We start from the raw sequence: 21,228 nt of genomic DNA on the forward strand, positions 1-21,228 counted from the left end.
ACATTCAGCATTCATCTTTGGTACAATAAGCCTGACATTATCAGTTGTCTCATTCTTTCCTTGTGCCTTTAGCAGTGCTGGTAGTAATGGTAGTTCAAAGTGAAACCTTCATGTCTTACTATCAAGACTGTGTTTTGGACAAAGGCCATGACTTTTGTTCGTTCTTAGTGAAAATTCATGTCATTCAGTCTTCCAGATTATTGGATATGCCTCTTTGCATTTTGACTGCTGCACAGTTGATTGAAAGTCAGAATATACCTTGTCTCCATCAAGGTGCTTTCTTCTCCTTGAAGAGAGGAAATTCTCATTAAAGAGTCAGAAATTCCTGGCTCTTTCTTGAAAGTACAAAAATTGCAGTCTTTTGAGGGCATCCTTTACTCCACATAGTAAGCTATTTTATCCCTTTTCTTGACTAAGTAACTCAAAGATCAACAAATATTATGCTAGTAGATTAAAGATAAGGCTGGACAACTAGGAGGGGAAATAAATGCATGCTACCACCGCAGCCATTCATATAAATCAATCTTCAGTGTTGAAATGCAGCTTCCAGCAAGATAACATAGCATGATTGTTTCCAATTTATTCTGTAATGAATCTGATGTTTCAGTCAAATAGGTCAGTCCCTGGTGATAAAATAAAGTATATAAATGCTGCACATAAAAAATTAAATTAGGAGCCCTAAGTGGAAGAATAGTGATGCTTATGGAGTTGTCATTTAGAGACTCCGCATTATGTATTTATCAATACTGCCTGAAGAGTGTGATATGTATAGTGTTACATGAGATGTTCTGTCAGAGGAATATGGACTTAATGCTCTATTCAGTGCCTTAAGTCTTGTCTGACAATTTCTGTTCCTGACTAATGTCTAGGGAATTCATAAATATTCAGCAGAAATTGAAAGTTTGCTCATGCTGTAACAAGATTTATTTGTTTTTAATGAGTGATTAAAGTGATTATAGATGAATACAAACTGTAATAAGAATAATTGTGGAAAAAGTGGTTGCAGTTTCATGGGATAGAAGTTAATTTTATTACCTTATTTTTCTTTCATTCAAGATTTATGCTGCTATTCTCAAGAGAAACAGTTACTTGGGCATGATTTCTAAATTTTCAGAACCCCCAAATCCTGTTGAGTTAGCTTGAATGTCTTTGAGCACTTACCTGACCTAGCAGATATGGAGTTCTGTCTGGTAGTTTTTAAATGCTGCGTGGCAAGCAGACTGGAGGTTCTTCAGTGTGCTTGACACAACTGTAATACTTTCTTGTGAAAAAGGGACAATATTGGAGAAGTTCTCTCTGCATACATACTGTTTGGAAAAGTATGTAATTTGGTGGCAAAATGAGTGAATGTGGAGATATTTAACAATAAGGGTGTAGAGTGTAGTGTGACGTGCATCAAAGCTGCTCTTCTCTGGAGGCCACTTGCTTTCAGCCCAAGGATTCAGGCTTCTAGGGTATATTTTATACCAAATAGGTGCTGGTACGAAGTACTCCATTTTCCCTCATCAGTGAATTGAGCAAAATTCTAACAGAAAAAGACTGTGGCTTTTAGGTTCCCCTTTCAAATTCTGCCTTAGATCTGACTTGAAAGGTCAATAGACTGAGGCAGTCAAAACTAGAGAATACATTCATAAAACCATGCTCTTGAACTAATCCCTGACTAGCATTATGTTAGGAAATTGGCTTCTCTTCTTGTAGATTGTCAAGAGATTGATGAGGACTTCTTAACTTTTCTTTTGTTTTCGTTTTTCTCCAAAGGAGCCATTTTATTACAACATACCAGTACAATACTTCTGTTTCTCTTTCAGTCTGCACAAGGTGGCGGTCATCGAACTCTGCTCTATGGGCATGCGATCCTGTTGCGCCATTCCTACAGTGGCATGGTACGTAACAGAGGCTGAGAGCAGCAATGAGCTCTTTTTTGTTTGAAAGTTCTGTTTGAAAGTGCCTAGACTATTATCATTTACTGATAACTGGAGAATTACTTACATCAAAGAGGCATTTTACCCACGGATAATGGAAACCTTTGTGAATGGTCGGTGCTTGAAACATGAAATCAAGCTGATGTTTATCTAGGTAAGTGCTAAAACTAAGCCTGGCTCCATAGTGATGAGTTCTCTGCTTGTCAGATTGTTTTGGGTTGGTGGTTTCTCATTTCCTTTCCCTTAGATATTGCATATTGCATAAGCTGTGACTCTGAATCCCTCTGTGAATGCACAGAAGTTTTATTCTTCAGTTCTGTGGTGAATTATATGAGTTCCAAACTCCTTAACTACAAAGCGAGGCTTTATCGAGCTGAAAATCAATGCAACCTGCTCTTTTATTTCCACTCTCCCTATTCCTGTCTCAGTGGAAAGTTAACCAGAATAGATTGAGAAGTCACTTTAAAACTTATATCTTTGTCAAATCTCCCTGAGTATATCAATGTATGCTCTTGATACTAAACAGTAGGGATGATTTAAAAATAGTTAACTCTGTGATAGTAGGTTGATAACTTTTTGTATTGCAGTGGATTTTTCAGATGTGAGTACAGCTACTAATGCATGCTCTTTTCTTTTGACAGTATCTATGCTGCCTCTCTACATCTCGTTCTTCAATGGATAAGCTGGCATTTGACGTAGGATTGCAAGAGGATACAACAGGTAAACAGTGTTTAATAAAAACTACATAAGGGAGGATACTTCCAGTCCAAAAATCAGAACAGACACCTATAAATACATATAAAGCATGTAAAAATTAAGGCCATTTTAAGGGCTATAGTAACAAAACTTAATACTTGCATGTTTTACACATTCAGTACCTTATCTTTACATGTTCTAATGGTTTATATAATTTCTATGAGATATCAACACATCTATTTAAAGTTTAATATATAATATTGAAGGTATGTAAAAGAATTTTCTCAAGTTGTTATTCTCAGAGAAGCTTTCTACTGATTTTTTTTTTTTTTTTAAACTTATTGAAATAAGGATTATGTTAAAATTTTGGAGCTGCTGCTGGCTTGCATTTGTTTCTATTTTTAAGACTTATATAGCTTCTTACGACGTCATCAGTTTGGTGTAACCATTTAATTAGAAATACTTTTTGCTTGTTTTTTAATTCCTTGCTGTAGCTAGAACCTATAACAGTAGCAACAGCAATTGAACAGTTCCAAGATCAAGAAGCTTTTGACAGAAGCATACTTTTCTTTCAAGAAGTATATCTGAAAGCAAGGTTTATCATGGGAACAGAATTGGTGCCTACCATACTTATATTCTGTGAAATTAGAGGCATTAACAGTTCGAAGTGGAAAAATGTAACTGAATTTAGATTTATGAGAACTTTAAAATATTGCTTTAAGTGATATTGCAGAAGCTTGTTTTTATTGCCCTTAGTGATGCCCTTTGTCCTCATTCTCAACAGAATATTCTTCAATAGTTTTCACAAAATATGGAAAACGACCTGGACAATGTTAGCTAGAGAACAGAAAGCTGTCTCCTTACTCTGGAATCACTCTACCGGAGGGTTTTTTCTGTCTTCTACATGTGCACATTACTCTTTCCATCTGAGTTTCAGACAAGTGGTGCAGGAATGCTGTTTGTTACTGAAAACACGTGGACACTTAGTTTAGTCAACTGAAAACTGAGTCCAAAATTCAAACCTGAGATAAAGGTGAAAGAAAGTAATAGCAAAAATGATTGGCATTTTCTTCCTTATTCCTTTCTCTGCTGTCACTCAATAATGATATAGGTGAAGCTTGCTGGTGGACCATCCATCCTGCTTCCAAGCAACGATCAGAGGGAGAAAAAGTGCGTGTTGGAGATGATCTTATTTTAGTCAGTGTTTCTTCAGAAAGATATTTGGTAAGTCCTGTAAGAATATCTGTATAGTGCTTCCTCTACAGGAAAAATAGTGACTGAAATGTTATACTGAAGTATGCTTTACACTTTCACCTCTAAAAAAAGTACTACTTAAGGTTTTTCAAGTGGAATTTAATGAGAGTTTGCAAATGAAGACAATGAAGTTCGGGAAAGCATGGACTGATGTGTGACTAATGTAATTTGTGTTCATTTCAGTAAAGGAATGGTAAAGGAATAGAAATTGGAAACTTTACTAATTAAGTAAAAAAGAAAATGTGGGGAAAAAAATATTTCCAAATATTGAGGTGTGTAGAATCCCTGTGAGTGTTCAGAGGTTAAGTGCACTGTCTTAGGGAAATGAGAACTTGATACTAAAATTTGTGCATGTTTAATGTGGGTATGTAGCATTCTGTAGGCTTTGAAATGTTCTTATTTCCTTTGGGTTGTGGACAGTGTAATATATATGGCTGCTGACATATCTTAAATATAATCTAAATGCATTTAAATAGCTAAATGTAACCGAAATATTCTAAAGCATTCCATGGCAGCTGTTTTTGTCACTGGTTTAAATAACTTCCTTACCAAAGTGTCTCCCATTTGTTCTGTAATTTTGAAGTTTCATCACTTTAAAACAGATTTCTTTTCGTATTCTTGATGTTGGAGGGGGAAGAAAGATGGAAATAAGAAAATAATTCTGCAGGATGCATCTTTAAAATCAGTCCAAGTGACTTAGCAAATACAGGTACAACTGAAAAAAAGGATCTTTAAAGAGAACGTGCTTTTAGCTATGTCAAGAGGAATCTCTCAAGTCTGCATTCAAGTTTATTCCATATTGCTCTTTTTTTTTCTTAAACACTATTTCTGAGTTTTTTTACAATATTTAGAAGAAGTGAAGAGTTAAGACTTAAAAATAACAGGGTTTTCTTTCATTTTTGATAAAACTTTCTTTTGGGAACACATAAAATAATGAGAATGTAATGATCAGAATATAATTGTAAATTCCAGTTTGAAGCTCAGTAACTCAGGTTGTTTTTTTTTTTTGTAAGGTATTCTGACAGTCTTTTGATCATCTTTAAGTTTTAAAATTCTTTTTGATAATTACTTTCATGAGAATTGTAATTAGACTTACCAGAAAAGTAACTTGCTCTGGACAAAACTATTGACTTCCCTAGTGTTCCCTGTCCTCGCATTGCATCCAAAAAACAAAAAAGATTTTGGGCCAACTGGGTTTATTTTTTTTTCCTCCTGAAAAGTAATAATTTTAATTGCAAATTTAATGAGCAAACCTTAAACTGATAGGCAGATTAGTGTTAAAATAGTAAAATAAAAATTCAGGGATACGGATTTTGGTGGCTTGTTGAGTCACAGCAGTGTCCCTAGGCCAGTCACTCAGTTGCTCTGATTCACATTATCCCTGCATATACAGTAGGATTTTTAGATGCTTATTTTTCTGTGTAGAATTTCTGAGGGAAAGGACTTACATAAGTGCTTGTGGTTTTATATAATGTGTGAGCTGTGCTATTATAAGATCCTTCGGCATAGAAACTTGTCTCTGCTAAACCCTGTTAGCATGGAGCAAAAGATCTGCTACAAATATTGTGACCATTTAAGCTCCAGCCAGAGTTGCTCTTTCTTTCCTTGAGGCAGCGTAGCCTGATCAACAGATGTAGGTTTTCCCTATCTTGTGTATAATAGTATGTACCTCTGCACTGAGGTTTACCTATGCCTACTGTTAATTATATGGCATGATTTCTCTCCAAATTGTCAAGTTTCAGTAGTTTAGAAATGTAGTTATTTGGAATTACTTTCATTGCTGTCTACAACTACCTGAGGGGTGGTTGTGGCCAGGAGGAGGTTGCTCTCTTCTCTCAGGTGGCCAGCGCCAGAATGAGAGGACACAGCCTCAGGCTGCGCCAGGGGAGATTTAGGCTGGAGGTGAGGAGAAAGTTCTTCCCTGAGAGAGTCATTGGACACTGGGATGGGCTGCCTGGGGAGGTGGTGGAGTCACCGTCCCTGGAGCTGTTCAAGGCAAGGTTGGACGTGGCACTTGGTGCCATGGTCTGGCCTTGAGCTCTGTGGTAAAGGGTTGGACTTGATGATCTGTGAGGTCTCTTCCAACCTTGGTGATACTGGGATACTGTGATACTGTGATAACTTAGTTCTGTAAACATAATTCAGGTTCCTCAGGCATGAAGTCAGAAATGCAAAATGTATAAATAAAGATGAAAATGAAAATTACTATCAACAAAGTCAGTGCTATTCTGGCTAAGAAGGGAGGAAAGAAGTCGAAAACCCATCACAACTCTCAGTCTGCAGTACGCAGAGAACACAACAGTTTCTGCACTGTGGTGTTTAAGTAGTTACTGAGTTGGGGTCCTGCAGTCTGATCTGCAGCTGCATTATGCAAGCCTTGAGATGGATTTCTTTGACTTAAATGACCTTGTTTGCTTGAGTTTTGAATACTGGACATTGATACGAAACTGATTTGGGTGGTGGAGAGTCCCAAAGGACACAAAATGGGCTTGAGCATGTCCTGTCTTCTCCAGACATATTTACTTACCTGCCTGCACTGCAGCCGGAGGCGGGAAAACAGGACAGAAGAAGCCCAGACAGCTGAGTCCGGTTTAATCCGGTTGCCTGAGAGGGGTTTCCTGAGGCCCGCGCCCCTGTGGCGTGCAAGGCGCATGCGCCCTCCATTTTGGGAAGAGAACAGCCTGTGGTTCTTCCATTTTTGGGTCTATTTGGGTGATTGCCAGAGGTGGTTGGGTAATTGTGTGGCCAATGAGACCATTAGCCTCGGCCATTGCCCTATAAAGGGGGGTGAACAGGGGAATAAGGGGCTTGAGTGCTCTCGTTCCTTGCTTGCCTGCCCCCTCAGCCCCCTCAGCCAGCAGCTGATCCCACATCGCAGCCCACGTGGAATTCACCACAGGACTTGTGTTGGATATTTTTCCTGCGTATGCTTTGGGCCACAGACATTAAGACTAAGGACTAGTGAGTATTCTGAATTCTTAATTCAGGTTGCTAAAGGAATTTAGGTAACCTCACAAGCGCTGAATGAAGCCGACAGACTCTCTAGTAAAGGCACTTCTAAAACCTTTCAAAATTCCCTTGTACAGAGACATTCTGTCACATAGTTCTGCTAACATCATCCAAGAACTTGTGTGGAGAGTTGTAAATAAGCTTGGGGGGAATTATCTTTGTATATATATTGATAAATTATTTAATAACTTTTGAATCGGCCTCACTGCATTTCACCCCAAACTCAGATTTCAGCTAGCCTCCTTCATAACAATTTGAAACCTTCCTTTTAAGTATCAGCTTTTCCCTGCAGGTTTTTGTCATGGTTAACTGATGACAGCGTTCTCTTTCAGAAATAGTATCATCCAAATTAGATCAAATTATCTGAAAGGTGGAGCTGGTATCTGTCATTTGGTTTTTGACAGGAGGACGAGTTCCTGAGTGTTGGAAAGGCATTCCCTCTGCATCCTCCTGCATCAAATAGAATTCACACATCCAGGACTTTTTTTGGTGTTGAAAAATAGTGAAAAGATTTTTCTTTAAAATAATTTGAATCTATGTAAACAGATCTCAAGTTAATGGAACCAAGATATTGTTGAGCTGTTCTGTTACACTGATCATAATGAGGTTCCCACAGAGTCTTTATGCTGCCTGAAATGTTATTGTGGAGGCTGGTGGATCTTCCTGATAATTAAGGTTGTCAAATTGCTCTGCCATATAAAATCCTGTTTCTAAGTACTTCTGATCAAGTGCTTGTACTGTGAAAAAAACCCAAACTATTAGAAATAGCATCATTTATTTCTGGAGTTTTTGGTTTGCTATTCTTTATCAGTTGGAATTTTATTTTTTCTAAGTTCATCCAGAAGAGATCAGACTTAGGAAAAGGAAAAAAAAAACCTTCACATCATTAAGGAAATTTATCTTGTTTTCTTGAGGTGCTGAGCATCACATCCTTTATAACAAACAATGAAAATTAGGAGGAGTTTTCTTAGTATCACAGGTGGACTTTTTGCTAACTTCAAACAAACAAAACCAAATAACCAACCACAAAACAAACACAAATACCCTTCTTTCCCTGCTGCTCCACTCCACCCCTGGAAAATAGGTTAGCTAGTCTCTCTTGAATAAATTCAGTAAAGAAATACTGCCTGAAACAGTGTAGCTTGCTCACAACTTGATGTCATGGTCTGAACAGTGGACTTGTGATGGTTTGTTAGTGTGATCTCAAAGTGCAAAACTCAGGCGACTCACACCAAGGGGTTTTACTTCAGTCAACAGTAAAGCTTTATTCTTTGGCCATAAGAAATAGAGAAGAGTGAGAAGAGAAAGGGGGAAAAGTAAAGTGAAGGGGGAAAAGGGGAAGAGGCTTATAGCTACCAATAATGCAGGGGTCCCAAAGATGTCTCACTGGTCCTAAGGTCAGGACCTGCTGATTCTGATCTTGTTGCTGGAAGAGACCTTTTCTGTTGTAGTGAAGTGGAGAGGTGAAGTTGAGAGCTCAAGCTCTTGGGGCTCTGAAGTACTGAAGCTCTTGGTGTTGAGCCTCTTGAAACTCTTGGTATTCTTGAAGCTCTTGGCATTCTTGAAGCTCTAACCTGTTGTTAGGGAGACAGCTTTTTATGTTTGTCTTCACACCTACTGACTGAACTCCCCGCACCTCCACCCTCATGCTCCCCACGATGTAATGTTTCCACCCATGCTCAAGGAGAAGTGGCCAAGATGTAGTCTGGGCCTAAGCAGGGGAGCCCAAGGCATGGTCTGGGTTGGAGTTGGGCAGCCTGAGACCAGGAGGTGTGTTTTGGTATTATAATGACATTATAATGAGCAAAGTTCACTTGAGTGCACTGTTTCCTTAGCAGTGCCAAAACATCAGTCTCTTATTATAGCAGCTCTATTCTTTGGTTCCAAGATGATGGTCTTAAATAATGGAACTGTCCATCGTAGGTGGCAGGTATGGACCATTGGTACCAGGCCGGCTTCTTCCCACGAGAAGGAGAAAGAATGCATCTGTACCAGATTTCATTGTGCGGGAACAGCAACTTAATCAGTAATTTACTATGGGGTAGGCTGATGCAGACTCATGCTGAGATGTTAGCTTGACTTTTAGTCAAAGTCCTTGAAGGAAAGTTGGTCCCAACTCCTGGTGACAGTGATGAGACACAGAACGCTCTTTGGACTGCTCTTTACACCAGGGAAGGCTTAACATTTTTTCTTATATTAACTACAGATCTGATGACTGTTTTGAATAATTTCAACCTCTTGCAAACACCTTCTGTGAACTGTTTAAACTCTTTCTACAGCGAATAATTAAATACAACCCAATCTTGGTGGCCCAAGGCAGGGATGGAGTCAGGCACTGTGTGGACAACTGAAAACTCGATGTTTTATGTGCTGCCAGTTATCTTCTGTCATTTAAGAAATGTGGAGGAGGAAGCTCTGAGAAGGTAGAAGAAACAAAAGGCAGGTGATGCAGCAGGAATCTGGGACTGAAGTGTGAAGGAGTAAAAACTGAGTGGGACTTGACTGAAAAGATTGGCAGGTGAAAGCAGGCAGTCAGCAGGGGACTAACAAATCATGTGGGACAAGAATCTGATGACAAAGGAGAAGTGGGCACCTGCTGTTTAAAGTTGTGATAGAAATTTGGGTCAGAAAATCTGTACTCTTTTGGAAGGGATAATTGGATTAAGACTGGGAATGAAGAATGAGAAGGGAGATCTGTAGAGAAGGAAGTGGGCTGGCTGAGGAGAACCAAACAGATGGACAAAAATCCAGTGAGGGAAGAGTTTGAGGTCAAGAAATGAGAAAAGAATTGAAGGGCAGGAGTTGTGATGAGTTTCTGCAAAGAAGCCTAATGCTGTCTGACGTGGCAAAGAAGAGATTGAGCAAGAAAGGAGCCAAAAGGCCATGCTGAGATTGTCTGAGGAGATTTTGAGGAGAACCTATTGAAGCAGAAGGAGGTCCTAATTCTGGATGATAAAGTAGTCTGTAACTGAGTTGGTGAAATTGGATTGGATAGGTGAGAGACAATGTGATTTGGGTAAAGATGTGTTTGAAGAGGTCTGGAGAAATTAGGCTAGAGAACTGCTATCAGCAGCCATCTAGGAAACTCATTGTATGAAGATGCTGCACTCACCTGCATTATGCTGACAGGCTACTCCTGTGGTGTTGTGTTAGTTTAGGTGGAAGATACAAAAAAATGATTTTAAAGTTTCCTTCTCTGGTTCATGTGGGTGTCAGTGTGATGCCACCTACTCAAGTGTGGGTAGGCAAAATTGCCATTTTTTTCCCCTTAAAATATAGGTAAATTACATATAAATTTTACCCCCATTATTTGTTTTTAACTACATGCATTAGAAAATGCAAGAAATAAGACATTGTTGCATTTTTTCCTGAAATCTCTTACATTTGCACTTTGAGTTGTACTGCCATTGCCAGTTGTACTGGCATTTTATGGAACACTCTCTTAGTGCTAGTTAATCTGTGATGGATGTGTCAGGGCAAAATAGGAGTGGCTGTTGAATGAAGCACTTTTGAGGACAAAATTTCAAGCTAGAAGTTGATGGTGGTGCTTAGGATTGATGGTATGATGCTGAATTAATTATTTTCTTGGGGAATTAGATTTTGTGTCTGTCTTTGCTGTAGCATTTGCTGAATAGATCTTTTATGCAAGACTTGCTGTCAAGAGGTCACTAACTCTTCATCCCATACCAGTAATATTTCTTACCTAAATTGTGGCTCTGAAGTCTCCTTTTGTTAAGGGCTGAGATTCCAGTGTTTTTCAGTCTTGATACCTTCAGCTGAAATGAATGTAAGCTATGCCTTGAACATTATAACTGTATATAATGCAATCTACAGCAGGAATTAAAGAGATCCTTTTCACCTCATCTTGGACAACCTAGATTAATGAAACAGTATAATTGATGTGCCTCCACTCCCCATTGGAAAATGGGCTATAGTGTTGCTCATTTGGCACTTTGAGAAAATGAGTTCATTAATTGATGTGTTTTGGAGAAATGCTGTAATTATTGGTAGCAAGCGAAAAGCCTGTAAGGAGATTAATTTGCTTTTCAAAGCTGTGAAGAATTTACTAATTGAATAAAGCATGAGGGTGCAGACTGAAGACTGATGAGAAAACAAAGCGCTGAGCAACTGACCATGAAGTGAGCTTCTTTATTCTGTATATACAATGAGGCAGCACTTGTGGAAAAGAAGTTATACAGGATCATACTGTTAAAGACCATAATGTGATTCATTCACCAGAAGCCATTCTTTTTCTGTAGGCTATTTTGTTTGACATTTCCTAACTTTTGATGCTTGCTTCTGTAAAATTAATATTTCGTTAATGAAAGCTCTTGTGAGTAGTCATACTAAATGATAATCAATGGGAAGCACAATAGCTCATCTGCTTCAGGCTTTTTACAGTTATAGTGCAGAGAGGGGAAACACAGACTACCCTGATCTGCCCCCAGTGGGATCTTTACATTTTCCTGGCATGCATCTGCAATTATCTGCTGTCACATATGCGATAGTGAACTGATGATTTTTGATGGCCAAGCTGTAATGGTAATTTCTGTGTATCTGTGAGTTTTAGCTACTACTCTCCCTTTGATAATACATTCATGATGAGTGGAGAGGTTAATGTAGTGCTGGCAATTATCTATCAATGGAAAAAAATCTCTCTGCTTGTGGATTTGCTGTCCAATTAGTTAGACCATTTCAAAGCAAATGCAAAGTAACCAGGATTTTCTAGAGTTTTAAACCCATCTGAAATTTCCTAGGCTTCGCCTATGATGGGTCAAAAATTTGAAACTAATTTTGTTCTGTATTGTACTCACATTTATTCAAATTTCTTCTAAGTATTCATAGATGGTTCAATAAATATAAATGTATTGCTGCTTTTGGACGTAAACACAAGAAACCCTGATGGCATAAAAACTTTATGCATGTGGAATTACTTCTAGTTATTTGCAATCTCTCCCTTTCTTCTGACTGAATATTTTCATTTATTTTGACAGTGTCAATATAATATATAACACACTAAATTATATATACTAATATTATGTATAATATAGTATATTATATTAATATATAATATATAGAGTTGCAGAGTACTTTATATGTAAATACAAAATATCTGTACATATATATATTGTATATATAGTATGTAGAGTTGCAGAGTACTTTTTACTGACTCAAGTAATAAATTTTAATAGGAATCACACCTGATAAAAAGAAAGATAAATGAGTGGTTATCTTTTCATTCTAAAGGCAGTCCATCTAGTTTTATCCTTTGGATTTTTGCTGAAGCTTCATAATTCATCATTTGTTTTAATGAAAAATGTTTTTCTCTTCCTAACTGAACCACCTCCCTCTCCTCTCCCCCCCCAAAAAAAAAACCCAAACCCACAACCAAAACACCCAAAACAAAACAAAAAAATCACAACCCCCCAAAAAACCCAAAACAAACAACCCCAACCAAAGAAAAAAGTCAGTGTAGTTTGATTTGTTCATTGTGTTTTGGGGTTTGTGTGATTTGTTTGAATTTTTTTGTTTTACAGATACTTGTATATACTTCTTTACTTCCTTCCCAAGATATGAACATCTCCAGTGTGGACATCTTCCAGTTTTGTTTTGTCTGGTCTTAGGCTAAGGAAAAGTAGCGAAGCATCTGACATGCTCCCCTTCACTCTAATGCATATGTTTCATAGGTGTACCATGGAAATGTCTGTTCAGGACTTAAAAAATTTCAAAGGTTCTTGGGTCATTGAGGACAGGTGCCTAAGTAATTTGAAACTGTGTCTTTGTCCTAATCATTGTAGTAATGACAGTTAGGAGAGAAGGGGGTAACAGCAAAGGCTGTTGGAGTCTCCATATACACGAGATAAATAATTTGAATTGAATCATGCCTGTAGCCTCTTAACTTCTGAAATAGAATAGTCAATGCTGTTGTTGTGCACACTACTTAAGCACTCTGAGAACTGCCTTCTACATAGTTCTCAAAATGTGTCAGAAAATAGACTTTATTACTTCTCTTTTGCTATTTTTCCTATTTGGAATGGCTTGAGATTGAAGACAGATACATAGTAATGTAAAGTGCAGGTAGAAATAGATGCTGCTAGATGAGATGTCAGTACCTGACACACCTTAGCCAAGAAGAAGCCCAAATTCTTTTGTTTCTTTGTGATTTTGTCTTTGTACACATGAATGTTTTGGACAGCAGAAACTTTGAAGACTTAAGTATTTAAAATACATCATTTACTTAGAGCTATTGTAAATGTAGCTATGCTGCTGCAATTAGTGCTGAAGATTTCTTGCAGAATCTGATTCCTAAGCTTTCCAGTGAGCACAGAGATGCTGATTGTCCTATTTTTGTTGCAGAGCATTAGAGAGTTTATGACATGATGGTAAATTCAGTTGAGAAACCAGTAATGCTATGGGAGATTTGAGTCTTGGAGTTCCTCCTTGTGAAGATGCCTGTAGCATATAGTGTTAACCTGTATTCATAGAACATCGTCATTTAATTCAGAAAGATGATTCCATATTACAGCCTATATTAAAGCAGATATTAACAGCCTATTAACAACAAGTTAAATGGTGGTGTGGGAAATTAATATTAGGCTGTCAGAAGGGAAGACAAATCTAGCCGTTTTGTTCACCAGCACAGAAAAGATATTTGAGTGAGACAGAAAGCTGGAGGACCAGCTTGCAATGGTGAAAACTCATGCCAAGAGTAGAATAAACAGCAAGACTCCTGAACTCAACCTAGTTCTGCTTGGAGAATGTTGTTAAGTGCCTATCTGAAATCCCTGCGCTACACGTGGGCCTTGCTGATGATAGCAACCTACAACTTATACTAGATTCTCTGGCACACCAGCTACCAAAGAGCTGTGTAGTAGATATGGAGGCTGTTCAACATCAATGTGAGTGCCATGTCCATATCTTGGGCATTGTCTTTCAGAATTTGTTTCATTCTGGTAGTTTTATTGTGCTGGAAGTACAAAACCAAGCAGGTCTAAGTTACTGACAGGGAGTGTGTTGCTTTAAAAACAACAACAATTTTTAAGTGTAACACTGAGGAATCAGGCAATTAAGACAGGCTTTACCAATCTGTTGGGATTTCTTTCTGTTCATTTGATGTAGTTAAATCCTTGTGAATTTGTAGACAGGCAACTTTCTCTACATGGTCGAGACTTCATTCTTTATTTGCAGTGGATGATTCCAGGAGATGGACACAACAGCTTTGTAAATTGTATATGTCAGAACCCCTGTCTTCAGCTGTAAATTCAAGGGTGCTGCAAGTAATCTAGATAAGGGGAGAAGAGAATTGCAGAGATATACTCTTGATTTTTCTGTTGTGGTGGTCATGTGTTGTATTAGGTTATTTAGTCCTATATAACTTATACCTTTTCAAAGGCGCAACTCTGGTGACTCAGCTTGAGACATCTGGGTTATAAGCAGAGCTGCAATTGAGTCAAATGCATGGATAAAAATAGCAAATGCTCTGAAGAGACATGTCAGCAATGTATTTTTGTTCAGTGTCCCATCTGTAAAATGGAACATTAATTTGGTTGACGCTATTGTGTGTGAAAATAAGTTTGTTAATGTGCAAGTCACACAGCTACAAGAAGTGCTCTGTGGATGTGAGATCTAAATGACAGAGGAGTTATCCTCTTCCTCTTTTGCCTACCCTGAATGACATGTTTCTCTTGACAGGTAACATTCCTGCATCATTTTATGGATATCAAATGGATGCAATATTATAAATGCCTTGAGATTAGAGTTTCTGAAACAATATCATTGTGAGCTAGTTGGAACACATAAATGTGAAGAATACTGAGAAGAGAAAGTACCTGTGGCACTCACTGTAAATGGCTGCAACACTGGCAGTCAACAGGGAGTAAGAGAAGAGCATCCTTAGAATGCTTAGGTGGGAATTGAGCCTTTCAGGGGAAAATAATTTCAGATTTGCATGGATATTGAAAACTTTGTTCAAGAACATGTTTTGGAAACTCTTCTAAGTGACTCACAAAGTCAATTACTTGATTACTTGATTTCTTCGATATGGTGGCAGTTTTAGGAAGCCAGCCACAATAAATAAGGGATGAGTTACACTTGAAATGCAGATTTATGTTGCATCCCAGCATTCAGATTTTGCAGAAAATGCCATTGCATATAGGAAGTATAGGAAGCCTGCAACATTTAATGATCAGTTCTTCAGAGTGTTTGCTATGGTCTAAGACCCCAAACAGCTGACCTTTCTGCCATATATGCACATCTCTTAGAGGCAAATATGCTGCTATTATTCTAGCTTTATTTCTAATGTCCTTTGAAGAGTATGCAGGTCTGATTTTGTGTTTACTTATACAATAAGAACAATTTATGCATGAAATAAACCAAAGAGTGTTTGATATTAATTTTGTATACTGTAATGAGATTTGTAATGAATTCCAAATAAAAGCCTCACTCTTTCTTGATTATAGCATCTCTCTTACGGCAATGGTTGCTTACATGTTGATGCAGCCTTCCAGCAGACGCTCTGGAGCGTAGCACCAATCAGTTCAGGAAGTGAAGTTGCCCAAGGTAAGATAGACTAAACTTTAATTCTTGAAACCGTGATTGTAAATGTACTATCTGTAGAATCAAATTATTCTGCCAAGTGTGGGAGTGGGGTTTTTAAATGTAAACATACAATCCAATGAATAAATAAACAGATGTTCTGAAAAGAGAGAAAGTTATACTGAAAGTGACACTGATAGTTTCTGACATATTTTTTTTTCTAAATACTGAACAGCTCATTCAGATCTCATTTAGATCTCATTTTGATAAAACTATGATAACATTCCTTTTTTTTAATAGCTTTTTATCCTTTAAAAAAATATATCAGACAAGTCTGATATACACAGTCATAGATACATGTTCCTGAGACAGAGTGAAAATAAATAAGAGGACTGGAAGCAGGATATGAAGACCTAGAAGTTTACCTTGGGAATGGTTTTGTGGGAAACATATGGTTGAGACTTAGAACACCAGGAGGGGAAAGGTAGAAGGAGACATGGTGAAACAGCTTTCAAATTTTATTGTTTTGTTTAGGAGACAGAAAGTTGGGTTTTTTTCAGTGCAGCTTTTGACACAAAATGACAAGGTTACCCAAATTGATGCCATGATGGTTCTACAGAGAAGCAGAAACCACTCATGTTTTATAAAAAGTCTGCCATGATGTAAAGTTTAGTGTTTTCTACTTTCCTACAGAGTAATTATTTTGACTAGGTTTCATAGTGGAACCTTAAGAAGATTAAGGCTACAGTTCCTTTCCAATCCTGGGGATTTTGTGGAGCTAGTTTTTGGAAAGGCAACATGCTGACATTTCACAGCAGTACTTTTTATCTGGCATATTTTAAAACACAGTTGTGGAATGCTCTGGAATTCTTTGCATTCACATTTCAGGGACAACATTGCCAATATGCTCACTGTGTTCTTTGACTATGAGAATAATTAGGCACATTCAGATTCTCTGATGTGGTTTCTAGTGCTGTCCATTACCAGAAGGATGCTAGTGAATTGCTTAACAGTGCCCTACACTTTATGGAGAAAACCTTCCTTTTGATCAGAGGAAGAAGCTTTCTTGTCTTCAAAATACTGTTCTACAGTTTATCAGCTGTGACCCAGGCTTGTGCTGTGCCACACATCACTGGTCAGTGAACCTCACTAATGAAACTTGCCTCCATCCATAATGATACAGTGTCACATTATGTACTCCTACTCACATTTAATCATGTGAAAGTGATGTAGTATGAATTTAGTAGCTGTGCATTTCTCTGTATATTTGCTTGTTTGTTGGTATGCCTTTCCAATTTAATTTTTCTCAGGCATGAGTATTATCTTAGTTCAGCAGTATCTTTTCTAGAGAAGATCACATGGCTGATGTCAGAAGGAATTAGAGCAAAGGCTGAGTTCTAACAAAGCCAGCAAATGTTCCTGTAATCTAAGTTGTCTCATGATGGGAGAGTGAATCTGACACTTAGTGTGTAAGACCTTATTCTATAAGCCCCAGTAAAACTGTAGCCAAATTGGAGAAAATTACCTCAAAATAGGAAAAGGAAGATAAAGCTGGTGGGTTGTTTGTTTGTTTGTTTTTTTAATATCTGCAAAATGCTTTGTCATTTTCATAAACAAAATGTTAGTGTGTGGAAATAATGAGACTACAGTACCCTCTCTTAGACAAAACTTATCACTAAAAGTAAATCAGTAGTGAAATTCTTCAGTTAAGTTACTTTGAAGTGAATGGAATGGACAAGTAGTGCATAAAATGAAGTTAGCTAATTAACTCTTTGTTCAGTTAGTATACAAACTGGAATTTTAAACTTAAGCCAGAAATTGAGCAGGTAAAATGGAAGAGAAGACTCTCCAACTTTTTGTTTTAATCTTGGGTAGAAATACTTGCTTCCTTGTTCCTTGAGTCTTTTTCTAAGTTGCACTAACTCTGGTTAGTAGAATCCTCTGGTTGTAGCTGTCTTTCTCCTGATCCACCATTTCCTACTTGCTGTCTGGGAGCTTTTCTCACTTGACAGTGTTCAGCTGGCTCTACAGGGTGTGATATATCGTCCCCTTCTTCTTACTCCCTTTTTAATGTTGCATCAAATGCCAACAGAAGAACAAACAAACAATAAATAAAACTTATAGTACTTGTTACAGCTTGAACTACAGTTTTACATGTTGCTGTGTTCAAATGTGCTTGGTTTTCTCTCTTTATTCAAGGATATTTGATAGGAGGGGATGTTCTGAGGTTATTGCATGGTCACATGGATGAATGTTTAACAGTCCCTTCAGGCGAACATGGAGAAGAACAAAGAAGGTAGGTTTCTAGTTTATATTAGGCTAACAAAAAATGTTGCTGAACCAGTATTAAGTGTCACTGTTAGTACATATTGTTGAAGGATGTTGCAGTAAGATGTATTACTTATAAGAAGGAATAATGTTTGGATGAACTTTGGACATGAGCCTCATTCATTTTCTTTTCAGTATTCTTTAAGTCTGATTTTACTTACTAGAGGTAAAAGAAGTAGTGATTTTTGATAACATTGAAGACCTTACTGACTTAAAAACACTGAATAAAAGGGGTTGATTTCTTTATTGCTGGGTTTGTTGTTGTTAGTTTTTGTGGTTTTTTTTTTTTCTGTAATCACAAAAATTTCCTTAGGACAGAGTATATTAATACTTCCCAGTCTTTCAAGGCTACTAGCTGGGTATTGATCTTAGCTGTGTACTTCAGATATTTATAAGCATTGGTAAGATCCCCTTTCAGTCTTCTCCAATTTAAACAGCCTTTCCTTATAAAAGAGATGCTCCAGTACCATAATCATCTTTGTATCCCTCTGGCCTCTCTCTAGTAGTTCCTTGTCTCTCTTGAACTGGGACTTTGACAAGTCTAACATTAAGTAGAACTATGATAAAGAGAGTGTGAAGTTGCGAGTCAAAAAGTCACTTGATATGCTTGTGCATTCCTATCACACATCTTTCTGTCCTATAACATGGAAGGAATAGGGGTTAACTTAGGAGTTAACTTTTATATTTCTTCTTCTTAAGAAATTGATTTCTCCTTTCCACACTGCCTGCCTTTTCCTGTGTCTGTCTAGTACCAGGGCTACTAGACAACAAATACTACCTATACCTTTGTCATTTCTGCTAGATGTACTGAGAAACACTGCTGCTTAGTGCTTCATACAAATCAAGATTGATCTTAACTTTCTTGTTGTTCAGGAGCTTTCTGTGATAAATAATATATAAAAAGTGGGGGGTTGTGTGTATATATATATTTCTCATTTTCTGACATTCTTCTATTGCTTTTCTGAAATATTGGTAATATTTTTACTAATAAATCCAGAATGTAATTTATAATTGCTTTTAATTTTATGGAATTAAGTATAATTGCTCTGTAATTGCTCTGTGGCCCCTACTTTCTCCTCTTGAATTGTTAGTAAATTTATTGGCTAAAACCTCTACACCTCTATCTCTAGTTAGGGCTTTTGACTATCCAAAATAATATCTAAAAGGATAATTTCTGGCTTCTTTCAGTTTTCAATATATATGAATATCTTGATTTGTATTTAACTGCTAGTAGAATTATATTTTTTTAAAAGAGTAATTTTGGAAGGTAGGAAATTGTAAGGTAAATTATCTCATTTTAATCTAATTTCCACAACTTTTGATCATAAGGCATGGTAAATTGTGATCTATTTGGAGTATAATAATTCCATATTATCCTTTCATTGCCTTTTAAAGTAGTCTGGTGGGTGATTATTGTGGCTGTGCTTGGTATGTTCTGTTCCAGCATATGCCTGGAGAGCAGCTCTGCTCTACAGCATGGTAATGTGAAGGAACACTGAAAGGTTCCATCTGTGTTGTGATTCACCAATTCTTCTATCTCTGTTTCATTTTTCTGCAAAGATCTCTTTCTTATGCTTTTTTTTTCCCCAAATAAATGGTGAGATAGTCCTAAAATAACAGGCAGTCAAAATAAATCACTTTTATTCTATATTGTCACCTGATATCTAATCTTGGGAATGAATAAACTGTTTTGATGTGCAGGATCCTCCTAGGCAATTTCAAAAATTATCTGCTGTTTTTCTCTGTTCTTAAACCATGGGTATTGTTACATAAATTGAAGCAGAAATGTGTTTCAAAGATTGCCTGAAGTCCAAAATAGAACATATGCTCTCAGGCTGCCTATACTCTTGTCGAACAGCATTTAGCATAGTGAAGACCTATGATAAAGTGACAATGCAGATACCATATTCACGATTACAGTACAAAGCTGCTTCTGATTCAAGGTCATCCTAATTGACACTAGAACAGGCATGGCATAGTGGCAAGAACAGTCATATAAAATAACTCTCTTCTGTGTCTCCATTTTTTGTTTCCTTGTTTAATTGTTGAGTTTAGTTGTCCCTCCATGGGGACCTGCCACTGTGCTACACTAGTCACTAGAAGGTGAGATACAATCATACTATTTTTGAAAGAGGCACATTGATATTAAGTGGTGAGATGAAATTGCACAATGAGCACAGCCCACAACCCAAACAAATAAACCTAGATGACATGCTGTTGTTTGTTGTTTAGATGTTGCAACATAAATCCAGTCTGTTAGTTTCAGAACAAACATTGAAGCATATAACTGAGGAGGAGTGTACTGAACAGAAGAGCAGCTGAATGCCACGGGCTGGATACCATGGGCATCAGAAGAGATGGGGTGAAGGCCTGACACAAGCCAGTCCAATCCATTTATTGCATTCCAAACATGTATTTTTATACCTTTCATCAGAAGGCTACAAATTGTATTGAACTATAATTGGTTACATGTACTTGCATTAGGAATTACGTGCTAATTAGCGTAGACATTCATCATATTCTCTCAACACCATCTACACTGTGTCTAAGCAATCTAAGTCAGAGAGTGGTGAAAATCACAGGCTCCAGCCTTACATTTGTTTATATTTGTTACACCATTCTCTAGGGTCATTCCAACATTCCACTTTGTCTTAACTCAGCACTTACTGAGCTTGTGCACTCTCTCCTGTCCATGGCTTATGTTCCAGTGTGTCAAATTCCAATAGTTGTACCATTCCAACATTTCTATAGAACCACTACATTGAATATTACTATACCCAACAGCTGAATGCAAGGTTCTGTAGCATTTGTGTTTTACCATATTAGTGAAGATCAACATCAATAAAAATAAGGTGGAATTTGAACTTCATTCCCTTCTCTAAGAAAAATATGAGAGACTTACTAAGAGCTGTTCCTAGCACCACAAGCATTGCTGCAAATGACTAAGGTAGTTTGTGGAGACAATGCTGGACAAAAGGTAAAGGGTAGGATCTCATATGTGTTTATGTATGTGCACCTGTAACTGCAATGTAGAGCATGTGCTAGAACTTCGATTTATAGATGGCTCATGAAATACTGTGTGAGCGATTCTCTAGTTGTAATGAGTTTGGTGTCTTGACACTTGGATTGCTGCATATAGGCAGGAACTAGAGGAATCATTACATACTAAAATTTGGAAATAGGAATCTGTTAAAAGATGAGATGTGTGGAGATGGTACTAGCGTGGTAGTGAAAATTCAGGTGCCAGGGTAATAAAATGCAGTGCCAAATAAATGACTTTTCATAATTCAAAGTGAAAAGTTTTATGGTTATTTTAATAATATAAGCTCCGAGAAAACATGTTTATTGTGAGCTTTATGTGGTGATAACAAATCTTTATTATCAATTGATACTGGTTTTTTTTTTTTGGGTGAGTCTAGAAATCTTGCAATCATCAGGTGCTTTTTTTTTTTATCTTTATATATGTATTTTCCTGGGTTCTCTG

At 37.3% G+C, this 21,228-nt stretch overlaps 1 protein-coding gene across 1 annotated transcript in view; it reads left to right on the forward strand.

Moving 5' to 3' along the window:
* RYR2 (ryanodine receptor 2) overlaps positions 1-21,228 on the forward strand; it is a 311,345-nt gene that overhangs the window by 104,534 nt on the left and 185,583 nt on the right. Inside the window, exons 5-9 of the mRNA XM_064158603.1 lie at positions 1,809-1,883; positions 2,564-2,642; positions 3,730-3,842; positions 15,341-15,440; positions 17,616-17,712. Of these exons, the coding sequence (XP_064014673.1) occupies positions 1,809-1,883; positions 2,564-2,642; positions 3,730-3,842; positions 15,341-15,440; positions 17,616-17,712 (464 nt within the window). The remainder of the gene's footprint in view (positions 1-1,808; positions 1,884-2,563; positions 2,643-3,729; positions 3,843-15,340; positions 15,441-17,615; positions 17,713-21,228) is intronic.

The sequence above is a fragment of the Pogoniulus pusillus genome, chromosome 18 (genome assembly GCF_015220805.1).
Source record: "Pogoniulus pusillus isolate bPogPus1 chromosome 18, bPogPus1.pri, whole genome shotgun sequence".
Taxonomy (NCBI): Eukaryota; Metazoa; Chordata; class Aves; order Piciformes; family Lybiidae; genus Pogoniulus; species Pogoniulus pusillus.